This window comes from Myotis nattereri (genome assembly GCF_964212035.1).
Source record: "Myotis nattereri genome assembly, chromosome: 3".
In the NCBI taxonomy this organism is placed as follows: Eukaryota; Metazoa; Chordata; class Mammalia; order Chiroptera; family Vespertilionidae; genus Myotis; species Myotis nattereri.
The window spans coordinates 123790783-123815826 of NC_138077.1; the positions used below are offsets into that span (position 1 = coordinate 123790783).

At 39.1% G+C, this 25044-nt stretch overlaps 2 protein-coding genes across 4 annotated transcripts in view; one reads left to right on the forward strand and one right to left on the reverse strand.

Moving 5' to 3' along the window:
- The window catches only part of PRP4K (pre-mRNA processing factor kinase PRP4K), a 61541-nt gene extending 54544 nt beyond the window's left edge, over positions 1-6997 (forward strand). The window contains exons 15-20 of the mRNA XM_081086633.1: positions 1423-1700; positions 2031-2165; positions 2679-2724; positions 3234-3321; positions 4091-4136; positions 6811-6997. Of these exons, the coding sequence (XP_080942759.1) occupies positions 1423-1626 (204 nt within the window). The 3' untranslated portion in view covers positions 1627-1700; positions 2031-2165; positions 2679-2724; ... (1 more) ...; positions 4091-4136; positions 6811-6997. The remainder of the gene's footprint in view (positions 1-1422; positions 1701-2030; positions 2166-2678; positions 2725-3233; positions 3322-4090; positions 4137-6810) is intronic.
- Positions 6998-9964: 2967 nt separating this feature from the next.
- On the reverse strand, positions 9965-20934 carry FAM217A (family with sequence similarity 217 member A). 3 transcript variants are annotated; one of them, XM_081086219.1, is made up of 7 exons: positions 20637-20934; positions 19595-19682; positions 17713-17797; positions 17549-17562; positions 16809-16883; positions 16649-16716; positions 9965-11485 (listed from the first exon to the last, which is right to left on the reverse strand). In XM_081086219.1, exons 1-7 carry the CDS (start codon positions 20846-20848, stop codon positions 10267-10269), a joined length of 1761 nt encoding a protein of 586 aa, XP_080942345.1. In that variant the 5' UTR covers positions 20849-20934; the 3' UTR covers positions 9965-10266. The 3 variants fall into 3 exon arrangements, with proteins under 3 accessions (XP_080942345.1, XP_080942346.1, XP_080942344.1); XM_081086220.1 differs by lacking the exon at positions 17549-17562 and having other exon boundaries at positions 20637-20714; XM_081086218.1 differs by lacking the exons at positions 16809-16883; positions 17549-17562 and having other exon boundaries at positions 20637-20714.
- Between the last annotated feature and the right edge of the window lie 4110 nt (positions 20935-25044).

Sequence of the window (25044 nt, forward strand, 5' to 3'; positions counted from 1 at the left end):
ATCATATTTCAAGCCTCATATGAAATATACATTCTGTGTGAGCCTTTCCAAAACTTCCAGGTTGAAGTAAGGACTTCTTTATTTTGGCCCTGTTATATTATACTAGAGGCCTGGTGCACGAATTTGTGCACTGGTGGGGTCCTTCGGCCTGGCCTGTGGGATCAGGCCGAAACTGGCTCTCCAACATCCCCCGAGGGGTCCTGGATTGCAAGAGTGCACAGGCCAGGCTGAGGGACCCCACTGGTGCATGATTGGGGCTGGGGAGGGATCCCTGGGTGGGGGGTGGGGGGGGCTTCAGGGCTTGTCTGGCCCATCTCGCTCAGTCCTGATTGGCCAGACCCCAGCAGCAACTACTGGTCAGAGCGTCTTCCTCCTGGTGGTCAATGCACGTCATAGTGCAGTGATGGTGAACCTTTTGAGCTCGGCGTGTCAGCATTTTGAAAAACCCTAACTTAACTCTAGTGCTGTGACACATATAGAAATTTTTTGATATTTGCAACCATAGTAAAACAAAGACTTATATTTTTGATATTTATTTTATATATTTAAATGCCATTTAACAAAGAAAAATCAACCAAAAAAATGAGTGTCATAGGTTTGCCATCACTATCATAGTGACTGGTTGACCATCTGCCCCCTGGTGGTCAGTGCATGTCAAAGCAAGCGGTTGATCGGCCTTAGCATATCATTAGCATATTATGCTTTGATTGGTTGAACGAATGGCTGGACACTTAGCATATTAACCTTTTATTATATAGGATGTCCCTAACTTTGTCAGAGCACTTACCACTTCATGGTATCAACTCGTCTACAGGTCTGTTTCCACTTCAGGGTAGGAAAAGTACAGTTCTCTAACAGCAAGTACTTACTATGCTATTTTTAATTACTTAACAATATTTTTGAATTCTCAAATTTTAAATACTTAACTGAGTTTTCGAGTTTGTTATTATTTTAAATATGTTTTATTGATTTTTTTACAGAGAGGAAGGGAGAGGGATAGACAGTTAGAAACATTGATGAGAGAGAAACATCGATCAGCTGCCTCCTGCACACCCCCTAACTGGGGATGTGCCTGCAACCAAGGTACATGTCCTTCACCGGAATCGAACTTGGGACCCTTGAGTCCGCAGGCCGACGCTCTATCCACTGAGTCAAACCAGTTAGGGCAAGTTTGTTATTATTTTTATAAAATTATATTACAGTATGATTTAAAACAAAACTCATAGCTAACTTATGGTTAACCTTTTTCATTTAGGCTTTCTTATTGCTTCTTGAAAAGACAGGATATAGGAAGTCATGTAAAAGTTCTAAATGAGTAGATGGTTATTCTTATAAATTAATATTTTGGTAGACAAAAGTCTGATGTTTTATATGTTTTTAGTAACTTTATTTAGAGATACGCATTTTAAAAATTATTTTTAGGAGAAAGTTACTGTCATGAGCACCATTAATCCAACTAAGGACCTTTTGGCTGACTTGATTGGGTGCCAGCGACTTCCTGAAGACCAACGTAAAAAAGTACACCAGCTAAAGGACTTGTTGGACCAGATCCTAATGTTGGACCCAGCTAAACGGATTAGCATCAACCAGGCCCTACAGCATGCCTTTATCCAGGAAAAAATTTAAATGAGATGAAGAAGCTCCAATGGTTTGAGTAATTAAATACAAAGACTGAAGAAATTTCACAGCAGTTTATTAATGTATATAAACTTATAAATATTTCTCCATCAAATTTGAGGAAGCATGATATATTTGAATTAACACCAAGGGTGATGTTTCTTTTAGAAATGTTAGTTAATCTGTTTTGTGTCTTATGTGAAATTTCACTGTAGAACTGTTTTAACTGCCAAGACTGCACAAAATTATAGTGCTAATGTATATGGTTGCAGTTCACATAAAAGACAAAAGCATCTTGTTATAAAATAAGTAGTAATGCTGGGTGGTTGATTTATTTTTAGCAGACTTGGCTTCATTTTGGTCTTCAGGTAAAATGGCCAGCATAAATGCTGTTTATATTCACATTTTCCTAGGTATGTGTGTGCAGGCCACAGCAGCATGCCCTTGGTGTAGTCATTGCCGAAAGGGGTCTGTTCCTTCTTGAGCCTGCCTGCAGGGATGGTCTCCTCTTTTAAAGCAGGTTGTGTACAACATTCAGTACACTGAAGGTAAGCTAAACCATCAACATCACTGGTGTTTTAAGATGTTATTTTATTGGAACAATTGACAAATGAGGGATATTAGCTTTGTGGCAGAATTCCCTGCATGTGTGATACCTGATCTTGTTTTATTTTTTGGCATTGCAACTGTGGCATAGTTACAATTTCTGTTCTGTTCATCACATTTAAAATTGGAAGAGTATGCGCTTGATGGATAGAGCGCCTTCAGTGTACTGTTTCTTATTAACTTTAATTTTTAAAAATCAACTTGCTATAGACTTTATATACATTTTGTTAAATGCAGTTCCTAGTGAGATAGAAACAATGCATAGTTTTCATTTACTAAATTACAAATGTTGAGGCATAATTCTGAAAGTCCTCATATTTAAAAGTTACATAGACAACCTAATGAAATTTTTAACTATTTGTATGTCATTTTGAAAGTGTACTGCTTTATGGTAAAAGTGCTTTTCATTTGTTCATTGTTTTCATTATTTGTGATCATGTTGTCTTTCAATACAGGCATAAACCTTCCACTCTTGAACAAAGCAGCTGCTTTTTAAAAGCGGTAATTGCTTCTTTACCTTTATTTCTTTTGTAAATGAAGCTTTTCTTTAAGAATGTGACTTTAAAGTGTTGTCTATTGCATAAAACAGTTGACACTCACTTATTGTAAAGTGAAGATTGTTCTACTGCATGTGAAGTGGCCATGCAGATTTCTGTATGTTCTCAGTATGCATCACTAGATAATAAAGTCTTTTGTGAACAAGGCATTTGTAGCCATTTTTAAAAATTTTTGTCTTCAGTGCTGGTAAGTCAGGTAAACCATAAATAGTTAAAAGCAACCTTTGTTTCTTCCTTAAAGTCTTTAATAGAATTATTTGCTAAAGATGTAAGCCTAGCCAAAGTTTATTATTTTATTACTAATTAGGATCCTAATTATTTCATCAAAAAATTCTACAAATATTGTCAGCTTTCAGTGTAGTGAGATAATTCCTATAGGTTAGGGGGTCTAAAATCAGGATTTAACTAATGTTTCTGCTATTTTCTCACTTTTCCTTTTGATGGTGCGGAAAGAGAAAAAAGGAAAACGGGGCACAGGCCATTCAACGCCTTCTCCAAGGGGTCTGATTTGCTGAGACACCAGCTTCACCTTCTTAACAAGGTTATTTCTGACAGCATGTGTAGATAAACATTTAGCAACAGTTTAAAACAAAAATCATGTAAATCAGCTTGGTTTTGCAACACAAAGGAATTTATATTTTTAGCATTGTGGAAGAGAATTTTCAGAAATTTATGTAATCTTTTTCCTTTGGGTGGTAAGATTAATTCTTGTCTCCCTGAGGAATATGGAAAATAATCAGATTTTATGGGCTTAAATAATATTTTTAAATTGTAAATGGGATTTTTTTATTCACCCAGGCACTAATTACAACAAGCATGCACATTTTGGTGCATTCAAGAATGGAAAATCAGAATAGCAGCATTCTTCTGGTGGGTTTTGCTCCACTTAAAGACATGAACTACAGCCAGGAAAGCGATAGATGATATAATAAGCCAACTTTGAATCTACACCCCATCTCTTCACGGTTTAGACTAACTAAACTAAATACAAGGTGGTGCTCATCTTCAGGTAGAGTGAGCCTTGTAAATGAGGCATCACAGGTGCAGCTTTCTACCTAATGGAATGGGTAGAGATTTCCCACCATTACTTACTTTATTTTGGTAATAATATGCTGCATATTCAAGTCTTTTGTAGATATTTTCACTCAAAATAGTTAACATTTTGATGCTTCTGGTGATTTTCATGGCTTCATTTTATATAATTATTTAATAAGTTAACTTCTACTAGAAACAGTTCATCTTATGCCTTCGAAACTGTTACATACTACTTAAAAAACAAAGTTGCTTGTTACTTGTTCTTTGTGTTTTAGGTGCAGCTCAGTGGAAGATGATGACAACCAGAAGACATGAGCTAAGGTTTCTGTTCTATAAAAGATTTAAAAAAAATCCTCCATTTAATTTTTGTCTAATTTTTTAGTTTTCAGCCTTATGATTTGGGTTTCATTAATGTTTGGTACTTAGATTAGTAGTGCTATTGTGCTCATTTGTAAAGTGCTTGTTTTATCATGCTCTGGCTCTCCCCCATCTTCCCTTTCCTAAAATAAAAATAGTGGTCAAATTTAGTGATATATAAGACTCTTGAATGGTGAGCTTCCTTATATAAACATGGTTTTTAAGTTTGGTTCCTAAGGATTACTAGGAAAACGGCAAACATCAAAATAGCTTACATAAAACGTACTCTTTAGCTTTGGGTATCTTATCTCCTTGGCAAATGCAAAAGAATAGAAACTAGAATTTTAAGAACACTATTCAACTCCTATAATACCCTATTCTCCAACTTGCCCTTTAGTAATTTTATTCTTTTTTTTTATAAAATATATTTTATTGATTTTTTACAGAGAGGAAGGGAGAGGGACAGAGAGTTAGAAAGATCGATGAGAGAGAAACATCTATTAGCTGCTCCCTGCACACTCCCTACTGGGGATGCGCCCGCAACCAAGGTACATGCCCTTGACCTGAATCGAACCTGGGACCCTTGGGTCCGCAGGCCGACGCTCTATCCACTGAGCCCAACCAGTCAGGGCAGTAATTTTATTCTTAACAAGTGCTCCTCCAGACATGGTCTTAAAGTAGGCAAAATATTTAGAGCCATTGTCAGTTTTTCTTTTTCTTTCTTTTTTTTTTTTTTTTTTTACAGAGAGAAAGGGAGAGAGATAGTTAGAAACAACGATGATGGGAGAAACATTGATCAGCTGCCTCCTGCACATCCCCCACTGGGGATGTGCCCGCAACCCAGGTACATGCCCTTGACCGGAATCGAACCTGGGACCTTTCAGTCTGCAGTCCAACGCTCTATCCACTGAGCCAAACTGGTTTTGGCCAGTTTTTCTTCTTAAGGGAAATGAGAGGTGATATAATTTTGATCTTTTATATTCCCAAATAAAGTATTCCTAAATTAATCTATTAAACAGGAACCCTGTAAACAGTCTATATAAATGACATTATTTGAATTTGTAATATTGCTGAGGAAGAAATTTGGAACTCTAAGACCTCTGTTGGATTGAGGTATTTAGTGAATAATCTTTTAAAAACCTGCATTCATGTTTCAGAGTAGCTATATAGTTTTCAAATATAATTATGTCATGAAGGTTTTGCTTTATTACACACTTTCTGGCAAAAATGATATCAAGTATATCAAGTGATTGTCAGACTTCAGGGCTCGTACTTCTTAGGACATAACTCTCAAAGGTGTCATAGTTCTTTCTGTAGTTGGGGGAATAGTTGAGATTTTAAGGAAGCATATACATTTTGGACACAGTTCTAAATAAGGTCCTAGGTCAGTGATGGCGAACCTTTTGAGCTCGGCGTGTCAGCATTTTGAAAAACCCTAACTTAACTCTGGTGCCGTGTCACATATAGAAGTTTTTTGATATTTGCAACCATAGTAAAACAAAGATTTATATTTTTGATATTTATTTTACATATTTAAATGCCATTTTTTAAAAAATATAGTTTATTGATTTTTTACAGAGAGGAAGGGAGAGGGATAGAGAGTTAGAAACATCGATGAGAGAGAAACATCCATCAGCTGCCTCCTGCACACACACCCCCTCCCCCACTGGCGATGTGCCTGCAACCAAGGTACATGCCCTTGACCCGGGACCCTTGAGTCCGCAGGCTGATGCTCTATCCACTGAGCCAAACCGGTTAGGGCTTTAAATGCCATTTAACAAAGAAAAATCAACCAATAAAATGAGTTCGGGTGTCACACGCATGTCATAGGTCCGCCATCACTCTCCTAGGTAGACCTTATTCTTGAAGGTTATCAGAAAGTAGGTTGGAATTTTGAGGCTTTGAAAGGATGAAGCATCTTGTCATAAACCTTAAAACCATCCAGTATTTTTATTTACCCTTAAATCTTCATTGCTAGCATCCTGTTTCATTCCACAATGCCTATCTCATTCCACTCTACTTTTTCTCAAAAATAATTTCATGTTTTAAAAGAATTTTTTACTTTTTACCGTTATAATCACCACTTTTCCCCCTAACTAAAACAAATACTCAGGCCATTTTTATAATACGAAAATCTATGTTTTATGGTATGTCGTAGAGGCAGTGAAATGTAATGTTCTCAGATGTGTTCCATGACTGAGAACAAATACTATACTTAATCTATCATTTTGTAGCAGAACTTTAGCTGGCTAAGTAGAAATAAAATCTCTGAAATGAAACAAAGGAATCACATACCTGAAAAGTTATGCCAAGTGGTTACAGAATGCCCTTTTAAATGTTGGAGATAAGAAGCCAGTTATTCAAATGTTTAACCTCCTTCCCTTAGTTATAATGACATTATTAAAATTGGGCTTCATAAAATGTTTCTTCATAGTATCGTAGTTCAGTTCAGATATTCAACATGAATTTTATCATTCTCTTAGATAGACGGTCCTCCTTATAGAAATGTTCAGTACACATTCATCTGTGTTTTTCACATGTCAATAACATACACTAAATTGAGTTTTAAAATGTTTTCCAGTTATTTTGATAGATATCATCATGGCATCTTTAATTGTTCTTTTCCTTCTATATGTAGGGTAAGGGACTGTTCTTCTGAAGAATCTTTCCATTTAGTGATCAAGATATGGAAGCTGAAATCTGAAAATACTCAGTATGCATTCTAATTGTTTGTGGTATCATTTGAATTGTAACGTGCATTTTAGCAGCAATGTTCCCAATCAACATATTGGGGAAAATATAATAAAATATGCCACTTGTTACTATATTGTCTCCTGATTTTTTTCTTTGCTTGGTTATGTTAAGTTTTAAATTAAAGACACCATTTCTTACCTGATGTTTCTTAGGTGCTGTTTCACTGCTGGTCACAGATGTGCTTCGAAAATTATTCTGTGCTAAAATATGATTGGGAACTGCCAGGTTAGATTAAAGTTAAATATTTACTTTAAAAGTTCTCAGAAGACATTTGATGTGCTAGGTGAGTCTCAGTGATGAGGAAAGGTGTTGGAGAGAAGCTTACCAAACTACTCTGCAGAATCTGTCCTTTCACAGAACCTGCAGCTTGGAATCAGCCAATTTAGTGTGATCATCCTTTCAGATATCAAAACATTTTCTAAGCAACTAAGTGCAGAACATACACCAAAGGGAATTGTGTTCATATTTTCTTTTACATGTATTTTTAATTTGGCTTTCTTAGTAATAGAAGCATAATAAACAATGAGATAACTCCCTTTCTGTAATGATTTAAATAAATTACTTCATTGCAGGTGGGGATGCCTGACGCTTACCCTCAGTCTACTCACTCTTCATTTTCTTCTCTTAAGAAAATGTCTTCAATGTTTTAAAACAGTGAATAAAATATTTATGAGGTCCTGTGCATCTTTAACACATGCAAAGCAGGATTGGAGGTTGAAGGGCCGGTGTCTGGCTTCGTAGAATATACTGGACCACCAGGAGCTACCCGCCACCGAGAGGCCAGTAGACTAGTTTGGTTGAGCCTTGATTTTTAAAAGAATTGGGCTAAAAGGCAGTGGCTGTGGCTAGCCTTGTAAAGGCCCCGAGTGTAGTTTTCTACTTGGGCTGGCAGAAAATTAAGAGCTGTATAATTATCTAAAGTGGTTGACAAAGACCATGAGATACTGTTTTTATTAGGGAAAGTAATTCACAGAGTATTGGGTTGGGGAGGACATTGCTGCAAACCTTCAAGAGAAAAGCCATTTTCTACATGTGCTTTCTCTTATTGATGAAAAAGAATTTCTCTGTTAAGATCCAAAGAGTTAAGTTTAGGTCTGGAGATCTAAACGTGGGAATTTATGAGCAAGCCAAGTTTTACATTTCCTGAACAGAATTATTTATTATATATCTCTGTTACAAAGTTTTCCAAGTGTTTATTCAAAAATAATCATGAAAGTGTGTCTCAACAGGACTGGTAAATAGACAAATATTTGAATTTGTTTATAACTACATTCCCCTCATCCCATCACCTATGGTGAGTTTCTCTAAGTCGTATGTGTTGCCTATTTGAACCAAGTTGTTCCCCCTATCACCCTACAAAATGGACTTGAGGTGGCTATATGCACTTCCTACACACAACTTAGCCTCATTTTAGAGCTCAGGTTTAATGGAAAAAAGATTCCTGGCAACTATATTTTTACTAAGTGATCATGATATTAAAATTATTTGTGTCTCTGCTTCATAATTGAAATCATCAGTGCTGCTAATATATTTTAATGATCTGGAAGGTATTGCAGTAGCTCCTTTTATTTAGGTCTAATGACATCCTAGATCAGTGATGGCGAACCTTTTGAGCTCGGCGTGTCAGCATTTTGAAAAACCCTAACTTAAACTCTGGTGCCGTGTCACATATAGAAATTTTTTGATATTTGCAACCATAGTAAAACAAAGACTTATATTTTTGATATTTATTTTATATATTTAAATGCCATTTAACAAAAATCAACCAAAAAATGAGTTTGCGTGTCACCTCTGACACGCATGTCATAGGTTCGCCATCACTGCCCTGGATAAAGTAGCCTGGTTGCTTCCAAAGAAAAATTTGCCCTTATCTTCCCTGTACACCTCCCTCCCTTCCCATCCCCAACATGCACACGCACGCACACACAGTCCAAAGAATGAAAGCAGTCCTTTAGTGTATGATCAACTTCATGTAACTCCTGACAGACTGGTCCCTGATTACCACTGCCTCTAAAATGCTCCTCCCTACTCTCCTATAGAGAGTGGATTTAAACTATAGTTGCTCTCCTCAACATTTATTTGAATTATCCTTTTATTCATCTCATCTCTACCACAAATATTCCATCTTATCTGGTGTGTGTGTGAGAGAGTGAGAATCCCTGACTGCCTTTGTGTGGGGGTTTGGGGATGGGGAGAGGACTTTTACTTTTCATTTTTACCTTTGGGGGGTAATGTTTGGAGTTTCAATCATGTGTGGCTTTATTTTAACATTTAAGAAAAACTAAACCATTCACTAAAACCAAAGCATCCCCCCCAAATATTCAAACTCTGAGCTAAGCATATTACATCAAGTTTTTCCTTTACAGTGTGTTTCAGAGTATGATCTGAGAACCACCTGCATTAAAATGATCTGGGATGTTTATTTTGTAGGTCCCAGGCCTTACTCCCAAAGATTCTGTTTTTGTAAGCCTGCACTTGAACTCTACTTTTTTGTGTTCCTGATTCTTAGGTACAGTAAGTGTCAATCATAGTTTCCCTTTTTACCAGTTAATGAGTTAAGCTTTAGCTTAGTTTCAACTAGCCAGGGTTAAGACTTACAGCAACAAAGAGCCTGGGTCGGGGGTGGGGGGATTTCATTACATGAAATTCTGGCTTCTCTGTGGACTGACTTTTTTCCCATTTTTCCTTAGACATTTAAAAACTATTAGATTTGAGTGGAAGAGGGTTGTTTCATGCCTAAACCTACAGTTAGGCCCCCAAAAGAATCAATCTTATTTTTAAATAAAAAGGGCATGGGAAATGGAAAGTTTCTAAGAAGTCATAGGAGAACCATGAGCATCTTGTATATTAACAAAACAGCAACTTCCTTAGCATTTAATGGCCAAATACCCAAATGATAGGTCAAAATAATAGAAGAGATTGTGGAGATGGGAAGGGAAAGAAAAAAGATAACAGAGTGGGAAGAATTTTTTAAAATCACTGATGGAGGTAACTAACTCTTACGTGTGTATAATAGAGCACAAGGATAATTATAGCAACAATAAGTAAATTATGCAATTTATTGATGGAATTATACTGGGAAACAATCACAACAAAAGAACAATCTTTTGAGTAGAATAGTTTACTAAGTGAAACATTTTGAAACAACATACAAAAGATTGTCCAATATGTCACCTTGGGTTGATACGTCACCGATCCCAGCAGTGATTTCCACAGGTTCTGCTCAATATCACATCAAGTACTGTGTGTGTGTTTAATACCTGCATCTCGAAATGATGAACCATATTTTAGCTGGGCTTCTTGAAAGATTTGCTCATATAGAGATGTATGGGGGGAAATGTTATTTTTGCTCAATGGGTGAGCACTTACCCTTAGCTCTAAATGAAGGTGATAGACAGTTTAGATTCTGAATATAGAATGGCCTGTTCAATGCTATATGTTTTCGGTAAAGTTTCTTTTTGGTCCTTGGTGCCTTCATTTCTTCCCTCTGATTTTCAGAAAAAGACAGAGGTATAGGTGAAACTGGTATTAGAGACCTTGGTGGCAGACAGGGTCTTGTTGAGACCACTTTATCCAGTGATTGAGTTGACTGGGCAGTAGTAGCATTGGTTGAGAGTTCTTGGCATGGATTTAAAATGGAGCTTTGGGGATTTTTAAAGTCATCATAAGTTGCCACCAATTGTTTTGTTGTGGATGAACTTTTTAGCGATGGTGGTCTAGAATTCCATTTATATTTGCCAGCACTGCTCCAATTCCATTGTGAAGCATTTTGTTCAGGCTTGCAAGAAGCAGAATTCTTTTTCCTTTTTTCTCTAGTTTTATCTACACAAGTTGTCTGAAGACTTACAGAGTCAGAAACTTTTGGCTGTCTCGTTTTGGGTATAGTTTTAGAGGAAAAGGGTCGTTCAGTAACTGCTGGAGTACAGAAGGTAGTTTGTAATCTTGGCCTCTCTTTTTGTATAGTAGTATGTTGTAGTCGTTCCATTTCTAATAAACGAGTTATCAACGGTTCAATACAGCTTTCTGGAGATTCCACTGTTGCTTTCCAATTTTCAGATTTTGAGAGGGCTAATTTGTGCAAGTCCAGAGTATTGAAAGGAGGAGGGAGAAAATCAGGATATGGAAATACTTCACTTGGTTCTTCTGTGAAAGATTCTTCAACATTTTCTATTGTTTCTGGCTTTAAGTTCAGGTCCATCTTTTTAAAACAGCTGAGTAAAGTATCATTTGCTTTTTCATTTTCTGATAAATCACTTTCATCTGTTAAATTTTCTTCTATACTGCTGTTTCTATATTTCAAATTCCAAGTTGGAGCAGATAAAGTTTCACCATTGTTGTTTTCTATAGTTGAACATAAATTATTAAGAGAGTCATTTCTGTCCTTAAAAAAATCTCCATCAGCATAGGGCCAGCAGAGACCTAATGGCGTCAGCAGTTCAGAGTAAGAACCAACTTGCTTATCAGCTGGAGCACTTGTTAGTGAGTGGTTCAGAGTGAAGAGCCTTATGGGATTGTTGGTTGTATTAAAGCCAATTTCCATTGAAGGTTTTTTGAAATCCCTTAAAAATGATTTAATTAATGAATGGCTTGTTGACTAGAATTAAAAGGCTATTAAATGATAACATGTAACCTTTATCAAAGACTACTTAATGTTTAGTTCCCAATGGAATGTGCATATCTATCTTAACAGAAATATGCTAATTTTCGAATATGCTCTAATTATAAACTATATACATTTTAAAAGAATTAAAATGTTAACCGGGCATCCCCTTGTGCATACACAGGTTATGAGATCATTGTAACCATTACAAATGGTTAACTGTGGCTATGAATGGCCATAGGTTAAAAGTGGCTAATTCTGTTTGCCTATGACTATATTGTATATGCAATTATGCTGTCTGAAAAGGAGGCTATATATAACTCAAACTGAAATTACAGTGAAATGTTTATTGACCCAGAATTAGATAAAGAGACTAAGAAATTAGTTAGGTTACTTAATAACGGATTCTACTTTAGCTATTATGGTTTTAAAAAATTATTCTAATAAAAAAAAAAAAAGAAAGCACAACAATGTCAATCAAACAAAAATTATCCCAGATATAGTTCATAGTAATTTTCATCTGATGGTGCTCTTTTGCTTTAGGAGTAAATACTTCTGGGTTTTATGTTAAATTGAAAACTGCAAAAAAGCCAGGCCATAGAATACTAAGTTTAGTTTGTAGTTAGTTTTTGGTAAAGCTTACTAAAGGAGAAACCAAGATGGCGGCATAGGTAAACACCGGAAATTGCTGCCTCGAACAACCACTTAAAAAATACAACTAAAAGATAAAACAGACATCCAGAACCACAGGAAGGCTGGCCGAGTGGAAATTCTACAACTAGAAGGAAAGAGAAAAGCACACTGAGACTTAGAGGAGGTGCCGTGTGGAAGTAAAGTGCAGAGGTATTGAGGCGCACGTGGAAAGGGCTGGCAGTTGAGGACACGGTTGTCTTTTTCAATTCGGGAGGGAGTCTCAAGCTCCCAACTGCTCTGAACTCCAGTTCCGGTTGAGTCTCTGGTGACCCAGACTCATACGGGGAGAGGCTAGACCAGCCGTGGACAAACTACGGCCCACGGGCTGGATATGGCCCATTTGAAATTAATAAAACTATTGAAAAAAAAGACCGTACCCTTTAATGTAATGATGTTTACTTTGAATTTATATTAGTTCACACAAACACTCCATCCATGCTTTTGTTCCGGCCCTCCGGTCCAGTTTAAGAACCCATTGTGGCCCTCGAGTCAAAAAGTTTGCCCACCCCGGGGCTAGACTGTCTGGCATCGGTTGGACCTCGACGGTGGCTTTCTCAGAGGTGCTTGCAGTGATTACCGGACACTGAGACTCAGGGCCTCTTAGGGTAGGACTGAGGAGTAGCCATAGCTGCTTGTTCCGCCCTGTTGATCCCCTGGGACCCCGCCCCGCCAAAGCTGTGTGCTGGCTTTTGCATATGAAAGGCCTGGCCCTTTGCAATCTGAAAATTACCTAACAAACTGCAGCTGGCCCAAGGTCCCACAGCAGCTTGCATTCCTTCACAGCTGAGCTCCTGCTGTATAGCCTCAGGCAAAGGCTAAATTAGCACCTCCTTAGAGATCCAAGAGCCAGTGTACCCAGTGGTCAGAGTAGGACCATCCAGATTACAACTCCTCAGATCCATAAGGGACACACTCGGGGCAGACTCAGTGAGCACCAAAGCCCCACTGAAGCAAGTCTTGCCCCAGAGGGGTGTCTCCAGCACAGAAGTTCTCCCACTGCAGACACAGCTGATTCTCACAGACAATTGGCCTGGAGGTCAATTCCTCCCAGTGATACCTACAACAATCAAGGCTTAACTACAACAAGACTGTGCACAAAGCCCACAAGGGGGTGCACCAAGAGTGTCCACCTCAGGTAATTGGGGAGGCTGAGCCACTGGGCCCTATAGCACACCTAGCACAGAAAGCCACTCTATCAACACAGGGAGGCATAAAAAATGCGGAGACAAACAGGTCACAAATGACAGAAATGGAGGAAAGCAAACTACTGGATATAGAGTTCAAAACCACACTTTTAAGGTTTTTCAAGAATTTTTTCTAGAAACCGCCGATAAACTTAAGACACTCAAGAAATCTAGTGAGACTGCCGATAAATTTAATGAGATCCTCAATAAGTCTAGTAAGACCCTCAAGGTTGTGAAAAAGGACCAACCAGAAATTAAGCATACACTGACTGAAATCAAGAATATTATACAGACTCCCAACAGCAGACCAGAGGATTGCAAGAATCAAGTCAAAGATCTGAAATAGGAAGAAGCAAAAAACACCCAACCGGAAGAGCAAAATAAAAATAATAATCCAAAAATACGAAGACAGTGTAAGCAGCCTCTGGGACAACTTCAAGCGTACCAACATCCGAATTATAGGGGTGCCAGAAGAAGAGAAAGAGCAAGATATTGAAAACCTATTTGAAGAAATAATGACAGAAAACTTCCCCCACCTGGTGAAAGAAATAGACTTACAAGTCCAGGAAGCGCAGAGAACCCCAAACAAAAGGAATCCAAAGAGGACTACACCAAGACACATCATAATTAAAATGCCAAGAGCAAAAGACAAAGAGAGAATCTTAAAAGCAGCAAGAGAAAGACAGTCAGTTACCTACAAGGAGTACCCGTACGACTGTCAGCTGATTTCTCAATAGAAACTTTGCAGGCCAGAAGGAAGTGGCAAGAAATATTCAAAGTGATGAATAGCAAGAACCTACAACCAAGATTACTTTATCCAGCAAAGCTATCATTCAGAATTGAAGGTCAGATAAAGAGATTCACAGATAAGGAAAAGCTAAAGGAGTTCACCACCACCAAACCAGTATTATATGAAATGCTGAAAGGTATCCTTTAAGAAGAGGAAGAAGAAGAAAAAGGTACAAATACAAATTATGAACAACAAATACACATCTATCAACAAGTGAATCTAAAAATCAGGTGAATAAATCTGATGAATAAAATAAACTGGTGATTATAATAGAATCGGGATAGAAAGGGAGTGGACTGACTTCTCGGGGCGGGAGGAAAGGGGTGTGGGGATGTGGGTAGAGACTGGACAAAAATCGTACACCTATGGATGAGGACAGTGGGGGGGGGGGAAGGGCAGAGGGTGGGGGGGGGACCGGGTGGAGGGGAGCTATGGGGGGGAAAAAAGAGGAACAACTGTAATCTGAACAATAAAGATTTAATTTTTTAAAAAAAGGCCTACTAGAAATACATTGAAAGATTTGATTGATTAAATGACATGTACAGGGTGTTCTAAAAAATGTATATATACTTTGAATAATTATAAAGGCAGTGTTTATTAAAATATATTTCATTTTAAAAATGTAATAGAATCTATAGACATTGTGTGTATACATTTTTGGGGGGACACACTGAATATAGTTTCATTAATTCTTGCTTCTTTTAAAGCCAGTTTATAGTAAAGACAGCAAAGTAATCTTGAAAGATTGTGAAAAATGTTTTCATTTCTACAGAATATGTTAATTTATTCATTTTCAGGGGTGGGGAACCTTTTTTTTTTTTTTTTTTGCCAAGGGTCACTGGGATATTTATAACACAATTAGTGGACAATACAAAATTATCAACTTAAAAATTAGTTGCTATATTTGGTCAAACATTTAACTCATCCCTAATACCATGGCAGGGCCAGACCAAATGATTTCATGGGGCTGGACGTTCCCCAACCCCCGACTTGCCTTTGAAAAACCACAGAAAGATTATTTTAAATCTGCAATTGATAATAGACACAATCCCTGTAGTGTAGTAAAAAGACCATGGTTAGGGACAGAAGACCTAGGTTTGAACCCCTTTTTCAACATTGAGCATAATGGAAATGAGAACGCCTCCCTTGGAGGAGGTCCAAGAAAATGATTATATGAACATACTTTGCAAAAATGTTAAACACTGAATGAGTTACCATTACTTTTATTCTCTTGTTGATGTTATATTGAAGTGAAAAAAAAATCTCCATAATGAAATATTTCATTGATAACATTTCCAAGTCTGTAATATTAACAGCAAATGTCTGTCAAACACATTATTCTGTTTAGTCCTCACAATAACCTCATGAAATAGGCATTCTTATGTTCTACCTTTTATGGGTAAGGTAAATGAGGCAAAGCGGTTAAGGTCACACATCTAGTGGAGCTGGGATTGAAACTCGGGTGGTAGGACCCCATGTCTGGGACCCTAGCCTGCAATCTACTGTCTGCTCTTCTGTTGGTATAATAGAAATCATTTCATTTGACCTCTTACCTTGAAATCCTTGTTCCCAGCGAAGTTCTCTCTAGTAAAAATAGCCTTTCCTATCCTCATCAGCACCAACATTACCTTAAGGACATTAATCAATACAATCTCTTTCACATTTCTTGGTTTCCCCCCTCAAATTTTAGCAGTATCCTGAGCCTCACAAAGTGTAAAAACCCTCTGACTAGGAGATGTCTGCTATCAAGTAACCACCCTATTGCCTCAAGTGCTCCATTAAATAATACACTCTATGTAAAAGTAACACATAATGGTGTTCAATAAATGTTAATTTCCAAATAATAGTAACCTGCATTTTTCAGAAGCGTTATAGCTGATTCTAATGCACACTAAAGTTTAAGAACCAAAATATAAGAATTCAAATCCAGGTAAGGTCTGAGAAGCAATATACAATAGTGATTATGAGCATGAATCAAGCTACTTTTACATTCTACCATTCATTACTTGTATGACTTTGGGTAAGTTCTTTAACTTGTCCTCATGCCTCAGTGTCTTCATCTGTAAAACAGGGATGATGATAGCTACCTACGTATGGGATTGTTGTGAGGATTAAATGAGTTAATATATACAAGAAATTAAAATTGTTCCTAGCACATGGAATATTACTTTCCTATTACAATTCCTTTCCCCTTCAATAAGAATTCTAAACTCTATCCATCGAAACCCTCAATTGTAACGGCATAGTAAACTCCCAATTACCCATATACTGATTATCTCTGTGGTGTCTGCCAGCCACTTTCTAGTTTAGTGTGAGTTTCTATACTTTCCCATTATTTGGACACAATACATTTTCTTCTAGTAGTTTTTTGTCCTAGCATTTCAGATAAATAGTTAACTCATCTGTATTTAAATTTATTTCACAAATTTAGGGGTTTACAAAAATATCCTCTTACCTGTTGTCTATGGTACTTCCTTCTTTAAGAGGATAACTCCATAACTGAAATGTCCTTTGTTTACTATTCTGATAACAGAAAAGCCATGGGCAACACTTTAGTAACATGCATTTAAAGAAAATAATACTTTAGGAAAGGAGTATGATGAATAAAATCCCACCTGTGTTCTTTTGTGAGCATGCTCTGACAAATTAAGTTTTAGCATCAGTTGCTCTACTGGAATTTCCAAATGGTTCTATAAAGCAGCAGAAGACTTTTAAGCACAATCTATCTCTGTGCCTACTCTTATTCTAAGACTGATAGTTGTTGTAACTAAGGGATATGTAATTCCAATAAAGAAATATATAGTAATATATATTCCTTTGAAGACATACAGATGTCATTTGTTTTTCCTTTGAAGACATACAGATTTCATTTGTTTTTGCTGTCTTCATAGGAATTAGTATAATCTTATAAATACCAATTAAACAGTGTTAACTAATGAGCCTTGAATACTGTTAAGGTTATCAGTATTTTACTAAAAGTTAAGTATTTTATAGTTTGATCAAAAAAAGGTAAATGAAATTAATTTTCTCACTACTTCAAAACAAAATATTAACCATTTCAACTGCTTTAAGATATTTTAAGTGCTGAGACCATTACCTTTGGCAGTGATTAGAAAATACTATATTCACTATAATTTCCATATATAGTATTGTATATTGAAAAAACAACATAACCAAATAGTAATTTAATGACCAATTTGCAGCCGTAAAAAAATAACAGCTTTAACTTGATTAAAGAATTCTACAGACATGAAATATAAAGTTTAACTTTGAGTAAAGAATTTTTTAAAGAATATAACATTTAATTTTAAAATAATGTTTTGTGAATTATTTAAAGCCAAACATTTATCCTTACCTTGTTAATTTTGCCTGAAAGAATGTGTATAAAAAATAACAATTAATAGTTACATAAAATTGGTTGTACTAAAAACAAACCCCCTTTTATATGAGTGCTTATTCATATGAGTACATTTTCATATATTTATAAATATAAGTATATAGACATCTAGGATTTCTTACCACCTGCTGCACTATCCCTTCCAGGTGGGAGGTTTTTATTCTCAGGAAGAGGTACTTCTGAATCCAAATTCCAGTGAGATAAATTCTACAACAATATTTGTTTTAGGATAAACTTAATGTTAAGAAAATTTTTAAAAGCTCAAGTACATAATTTGACATGTCCTTTGGGTAGAGTGTGACAAAAGGCACAGTTTCATGACCCCTCTGCCACCTATAAGGGTACTACCAGCATATTTGAGGAGTATCAATGTTCTCTTATCAAGTTATTATCAGCTTGATAACACTAGTCAGGAAATGGAAAGGCTTTTACAATAACTTATGGTTTCACTCTCACTTTCTTAAAAATAATGGCACACGGGTTTTCAAAATTGAGTTTAAAATATAATGTCCACTTCATTGTGTAAAATTCACCAGTTTCTGTATCTGAAAGCCTATAAATCAACCAAAGGAAATTCCTAATCCTCACATTATACTCAACAATGACCAGCCACTACTCATTCTGGGCTTCAGATGTTGAAAACACTGAGGAAATACTCAAAAAATGAATAAGAAAATGTACAAATATCAACTGAGTGTTTATGTTCCAGACATTGTGCTGAGTGCTATGGGGGGAAAATGTGGGATGTGTAGGAGAGGATTGTAATAATTTATCCTGGGAGAGGTGATTATTTTTTAAAGTAATGTTTTTTAGAAATGAACTCAGTTTTTTCCTGTCTCAAATGAGGAAATCATTTGTAAATTAAATTCTAAGCAATATACAAGTAAGATGTTAGGTAGTGTTACGTGTCATCCCCACCTTAAGGAGGAACAGGGAGAATTAAGCTTAAATACCGTTTGAGGATTTAACTGATCCGCAAGGATCATTTCCTGATAGGAAGGGGAGCTGAATCTTGGGAGGCAGGCTGTAGATTATCTTTGTTTGGTGGTGTTTGAAAAATAAAATTAGACGAAACCGGTTTGGCTCAGTGGATAGAGCGTCGGTCTGCGGACTGAAAGGTCCCGGGTTTGATTCTGGTCAAGGGCATGTACCTGGGTTGCGGGCACATCCCCAGTGGAAGGTGTGCAGGAGGCAGCTGATCGATGTTTCTCTCTCATCGATATTTCTAACTATCTCTCTCCCTTCCTCTCTGTAAAAAATCAATAAAATATATTTTAAAAAATAAAGTAGTTCTTTAAAAAAAATAAATAAAATTAGTAAATTATTCTATGTTCTCTGAAATAATAGAAGTCTCATCTCTATGTGAGAATTACTTAGGGAGCTTTTAAAAAATAACAGTTGAAAAAAATACTATGAATTCTAATTTAGTAGGATGAGGATGTGGCCCTGTTATTTGTATTTTTAAAATGTCTCCAACAGATGCTCAAGCTTCTCTCAACTATGTCTGTGACCTGGTATACTACTGTATCAAATAACAAGGGAGAGAAACGTTCTTAAATTAACATAGTAAAGGGAAGCTGCTGAATGGTGCTGTGGAGATCATACAAAAAAGTAATATTACCAAGTTTGTCCATTGGAAGAAGGCTGTCAAACACACATGAAGCCAACCAGGTTGCAAATTCCTTACAGGTTGGGAATTGGTTATTTTTGGAATTCCACCTGCTTTACTAATATTTTTCACAAAATATGTGAGAGAAAATAAAACAAAATCCAATTGTCATTAGAAATGTCTCCAGATTTGGAGAGAAGCTGGCTAACTTTTTCTTTGTTACAAGACATAAAAGTTTTCCATTTGGTATTCCAAATGTGCCCAGGGGTTAAAAGCACAGGACAACTGTTCTCCAAGAGACAGCAGCAAGGGACCTCAGCAGCAGGTCCATGGGGTTCGGTTTGAACAACGGGAGCTGCTGCCCAAAGGCTCAAGGGCAATAGCATGTGCTGTACCTCATGGGAGATGTTTGACACACGCAGGCTGGTGCCATAGTTCTCACCATTTCTTCTCCCCATTTTGCTCCTCTGTGTCCTTAAAATCCTATACAGGTTGTGGAACAAGCGCATTTATGGGTAAGGCACAATACTGATTTAAAGAAAGCATGAACTTTGGCTCCCCATCTGAAGGAGGGTAAGGACATATTTAGAAAGCAGAAGAACGGGACCATGAGGGTAGGGTGAGGGTAACAAATAAAATCAACCGGAAACAAGGGGCAAGCCAGACCAAAAAAGGGCGGGGGGCAGAGGGGAGGTGTATAGTCAAAAGCAAATTGGAAGATCTAACAGAAGATTAGGAAATTAAGGTCTGGGATGACAAAGGAGGTATTATCAGATAGGAAAATAAAATACAAATCACAAAAAAAATGTGAATTATTTGGAACTTAAAAAGCAGGGCGGTGAACGCTGCTATTAATCACCCACAGGTGCTCCCTGTGAAACAGAATTAGCCCCCAAACAGGCCCGTTTCAGAGGCAGCGAAAGGCCCACAGGACCAAACACTTTCCCAGCAAACTGTCCTGGCCCCGGGCCACTCCTGTGCAAGAGGAGCGTGCGAGACCGTAAGTAAAGCCACTGCAGTGCCAGTCTGGTGCCAATCGGTTCCATTTTATTGCCTCCTGGAGGGGGAGGTGCATCCCGAAGAAACGGAACACAGTTCGGGCAAGGTTTGGGCCAGTGGGGGTGCAGCCGCCGGCTCTGTGCCCGGCGCTGGGTGGAGGAGGGCAGGGAGGTCGCTGCCCGGGGCGGGGAGGGGACCCCCAGGTGGCCGCCCGGTGAGGGCCCCGGACGCGGGCAAAGGCCCCGCCCCTGGCGGAGGGCCCCGGAGACAGGCGGCCTGGTGACCAGCGCCCGGAAGGAGCCTTGGGGTCGAAAAGCGGGAGCGGGTCTGGATCGGTGCCGGGCTGGGCGGGGGGCGGGGGGTGCACGGCCCGGGCGCGCCCTCCCCCGCGGCGGACGGCTGGGCGGAGCGCGGCCGGGCCGGCGGGGCTGCTCTTACCCCGCCCCGTCGCGGGCCCGCGCGTCGTCCCCGGCGTCGTCTCCCAACGCGCAGCCGCCTCGCGGCCCCGGCGCCTCCGCGCGCGCGGCGAACGGCTGGGCGGACGCCTCCTCCGGCTCGGCCTTCCTGCAGCGGGAGGACAGGGCGGGCAGCGGGCGGCCGGCGGGGGGCGGCCGGCGGGGCCCGCGGGCGGCCGCGGAGCCGGGCGACATGAGCGGGGGGTGGGGATGGGGGTGGGGGCTGCGGCTCCGCGGGCTCCCGGTCGCCCCGCAACTGCCGTCGAGCGTGGGCGCCCACGACGGCCGGCGTTCCCCCGCGCCCCCGGGTAGCCATCGCCCAGGCCCGAGCCTCCTGGAGGTCACCCGGCGACGCTGCCGCCCGCGCGCCCCCGGGGCCTCATGGGGCGTCCTGGGCCCCGGGGGCCGTCGTGAGTGGGTGGCCGCCAGGGGCTCTGACGGGCGGGGTCACGGCCTCAGCCCCCCCCCACCCCCCCGCCCACCCTCAGCCTCCAGCCTCCACCCGCTCCGGGTTCACGGGAGGCCGGGGGTTGTGCCCTGTGCGGAGCTAGACAAGGCTAATCTGAGCGCACGTGCAGCTGTATGGCAAGTGCCACTTTGCTTATAATATGTAGAGCCATAAATGCTAGCAGTAGAAGAAGTAGGTGCTCCCGCCCAAAGCAGGCCCAAGTCATTGCTGTCACAGCAGAAAGAACAGAAGTTTTGTTTGTTTCTATAATACATTTAGATTGTGGGAGGCCAATTTTGCCCTCCAAGTTCATATCCCTTACTTTAGTTCCCTGAAATAAGTGCTTGGAGCAGGGGGAGGAGAGGAAAGAATACATGTATATATACACATATAGAATATGGGTATGTCATTATATATACATATATTATGTAAATAAGTATGTAAGTGAATATTTACACATTTGTGACTGCCATATATTTGTACATGTAACTAAATACTAAAAATGTTTGTCAGATGTAGATATAATAAAGCATTGTCATTTGAAGACGAATTTTTTGCTTTGCTGATGGATACTATTGCATTCTGTTGGGTTGAACACCCAGCTCTAGATTCAACCCCCAAAATGTTTTATTAAGCATCTCATTGCACTGGTTTAACACTTGGGGAAAGGGATCCCATGCTCCTTTGAGTGTCTTCCAAGGAAAATGCACATGGGTTTTCTCAGATCTGTGGTCCCCATCTCCACCCCACTCCCAGAGATGTCCTCCTTCCTCTGCATTTCCATGTTCCTCTAAGAAAGGCCTTTCCCTTTTTTTTAATTTTTATTTCAAGAAATAAATAAAGTAAAATAACTAAAAAAAAAGGAAAGGCCTTTCCTGACTTCATTTTTAAAAAGTCCTTCCCACCCACATTATTTCATAAAACCAGTTTTATTTCTTCTCTGTACATCTCACGATCTTGTCAGTCTTATTTGCTTTTTAAATTACCTGTCTCTTTGCAGTAGACTATAACCCTAGAGGAGGGTAGGGGCCTTTCCTGTCTAGGTCATTGCTGAATCCCATCACTTTAAATTGTGCTGGGCACCCAGCAGCAGCACATTAAATATAGAAGAATAATTGTAAGATTAGCCTATGCCTCTTTGGATGTCTCCCTCCTAAGCGTGCTCCTCTTCAGACTGTCTTCTATGCCACTGATCTAAAACAAATGCCCTCCTCATGCCCAAGGTAAAGCCCAAATTATGTAGCCACGCTTTAAGCATCTGCTCATCCCCTTTTCAGTGCCTACAACAGGGCAAACACATTAGACCCCGGCTGGGTAGCTCAGTTCCCCATACCCCAAGGCTGCAGGTTTGGTCCCATGTCAGGGCACATACAAGAAGCAACCAATGAATGCATAAATAAGTGGAACAGCAAATCGGTGTTTCCCTCTCTCTCTCTCCCAAGTCAATGAAAAAGAAGAAGAAGAACATGTCACACATTTTGCAGTTTTTCTAAACACTCTCCCCCAGGACATACACTATGTTTACTTTTTCTATTTTTGCTCCTCTTTTTTACATCCTCCCTCCTTTTATCTGCTTAAGTCCTGTTTATGTAGATATAGCTCACAAATCATCTTCCCTGATACCTCAGGGAGAACAAATTGCTACCTCTTCCAAGAACCCTATTTTGGGTTATATTATGATGACTTGTTTACAACTCCTTACTGTCACATTATAATTATACATTTACAATATCTCACTCATTTCAATGGCCTTCTTCTAGCTAGCAGTGTGCTGGCATATACTAGGCACTCATTAAATATTTGAAATAATTTACTCCAAAAATAACATTTGCTTGAGTGTATGATGTGGTTACCATGTGCCAGACATAATACTGAACATTTTATACAGATTAACCAATTTAATACTCTTAACAACACAATGAAGTTGATGCTACTAGTTATTCCTATTTTATAAATGACTAAACTGAGACTAAAAAATGTTAAGCAACTTTTCCCGCCGAAACCGGTTTGGCTCAGTGGATAGAGCATCGGCCTGCGGACTGAAGGGTCCCAGGTTCGATTCCGGTCAAGGGCATGTACCTGAGTTGCGGGCATATCCCCAGTAGGAGATGTGCAGGAGGCGGCTGATCGATGTTTCTCTCTCATCGATGTTTCTAACTCTCTATCTCTCTCCCTTCCTCTCTGTAAAAAATCAATAAAATATATATATAAAAAAAATGTTAAGCAACTTTTCCCAACTTACAGTTACTTGAAAAACAGTGAAGTGGCGAAATATTAGAGTTCATGAATTTCCAGCTAATGCTTTTTACAGATTTATCTAGTTGGGAATTTTTGTTGTTGTTCTCCAGATAGGAGACAAGAAATGTGTGTGTGTGTGTGTGTGTGTGTGTGTGTGTGTGTGTAAGCATATGCATGCATGCATTTCACACATCTCCCGTCTTTCTTGCTTCATGTTTCTGCTTCTGCTTTTTTCTTTTGTTTCAGAATTTGAGCTGATTCTTGACCCTAAAGTCACTCTAAGTTTGTCATCCATTAATACATCCTCTAAGATTCTTTTTTCCCCGTATTTCTAAAATCTTCCTTTCTCTGCAGAACTTTTGAACACTTTGACATCAGCCTCAAAATCATGTACCATCCCCGCACCTCCACTTGTTGAACTGATAGTTTTTAGCATTACATGTTTAAAATGATAGTCCCTGTACAGTATTTATAGGGGAACACTCATTCTAAGTGGTGAGGAGACAAGGTTAAGAGAGAGAAGAACTAAATGTGAAATGTGGTACTGTGAAATATAAGGGCGACAACTAAGAGAACAACGCCTTCTCCAAACTCTTGAGTATAGTTTGGCTCAAGTCCAGCCTTGAGAGCAAGGGGATTAATTAGAAGTGGGCTATTTTCCATACTGGGTCTGGTCCAGCTTTAACATTAGTTCTCGGCCCCAAAGCACACACCTTCCTTGTAGGTCATCCCAAGGCACTATGAATTCAATTTTTAGTGGTAGCCTCAGGCTTCCACTGAAACCAGTACCTCTTTAGCTAATCCAGTGGTGTAGGGTAAGGTTGATGTTCCCTGTCTCCTGTCATTCAGCAAGCCCTTACATCAATTACAAGGAAGGTGGTCTGAATTGGTGGAAAAGAAGAAAAGCCGTGGGCCAATCACTTAGTAGGTAAGCATGCCTTGCTGCCCACCTCAATTTCTCCTACTGTGACAAAGGTGACATACTGACCCCCAGATAGCTATTTTGGAAAGCACTTTGATATACATTTTTTTTTCATAGTCCAGGGTTATGCAAATAAATGCCAGTAATAAATTGTTTAGTTTCTATTTATTCTGGAGGGAAAAGGCTTCTGTTTCAGTCTACCTCTTTTGATACCTCTCATGTTTTTACGTTGCCCATTTACCTCCCTTTGTTTTTCCCTAGATTATTGCCAAGGTCATGGTTGGTCATATATTACAATAGAGTCTTCTTCAGTGTAATTATATAAATACTAGAGGCCTGATGCACGAAATTCATGCAAGAGTAGGCCCTCCTTCCCCTGGCTGCCGGCACTGGCTTTCCTCTGGCACCCGGGACCCAGGCTTCCCCCCAGCTAGTGGGAGGGACCCAGGCTTCCCTCGCAGTCCCAGCTTCATCCAGAAGGACGGAAGGATGGACTTTGGTCTAATTAGCATATTACGCTTTTATTATTATAGATTTTCAGAAAGTCAGGATAATATTTTCCAATTAATAATATGCATTTTTGTTCTCATGTAGATGCTAAGCGAGTGGGGAACATTTCAATTCAACTATGAGCAGTTTGTATTTAGTGGCTGATTTAGCTTTTTATTCCCTTTGTCTTTCAGTCATAGCCAATTATATTTATCCCTTATTTAGGATTCCATTTCTAACTACCCTAACTTACTTGTATAATTTTTATAATTATAATCCCTTTTTAAGAAGTAT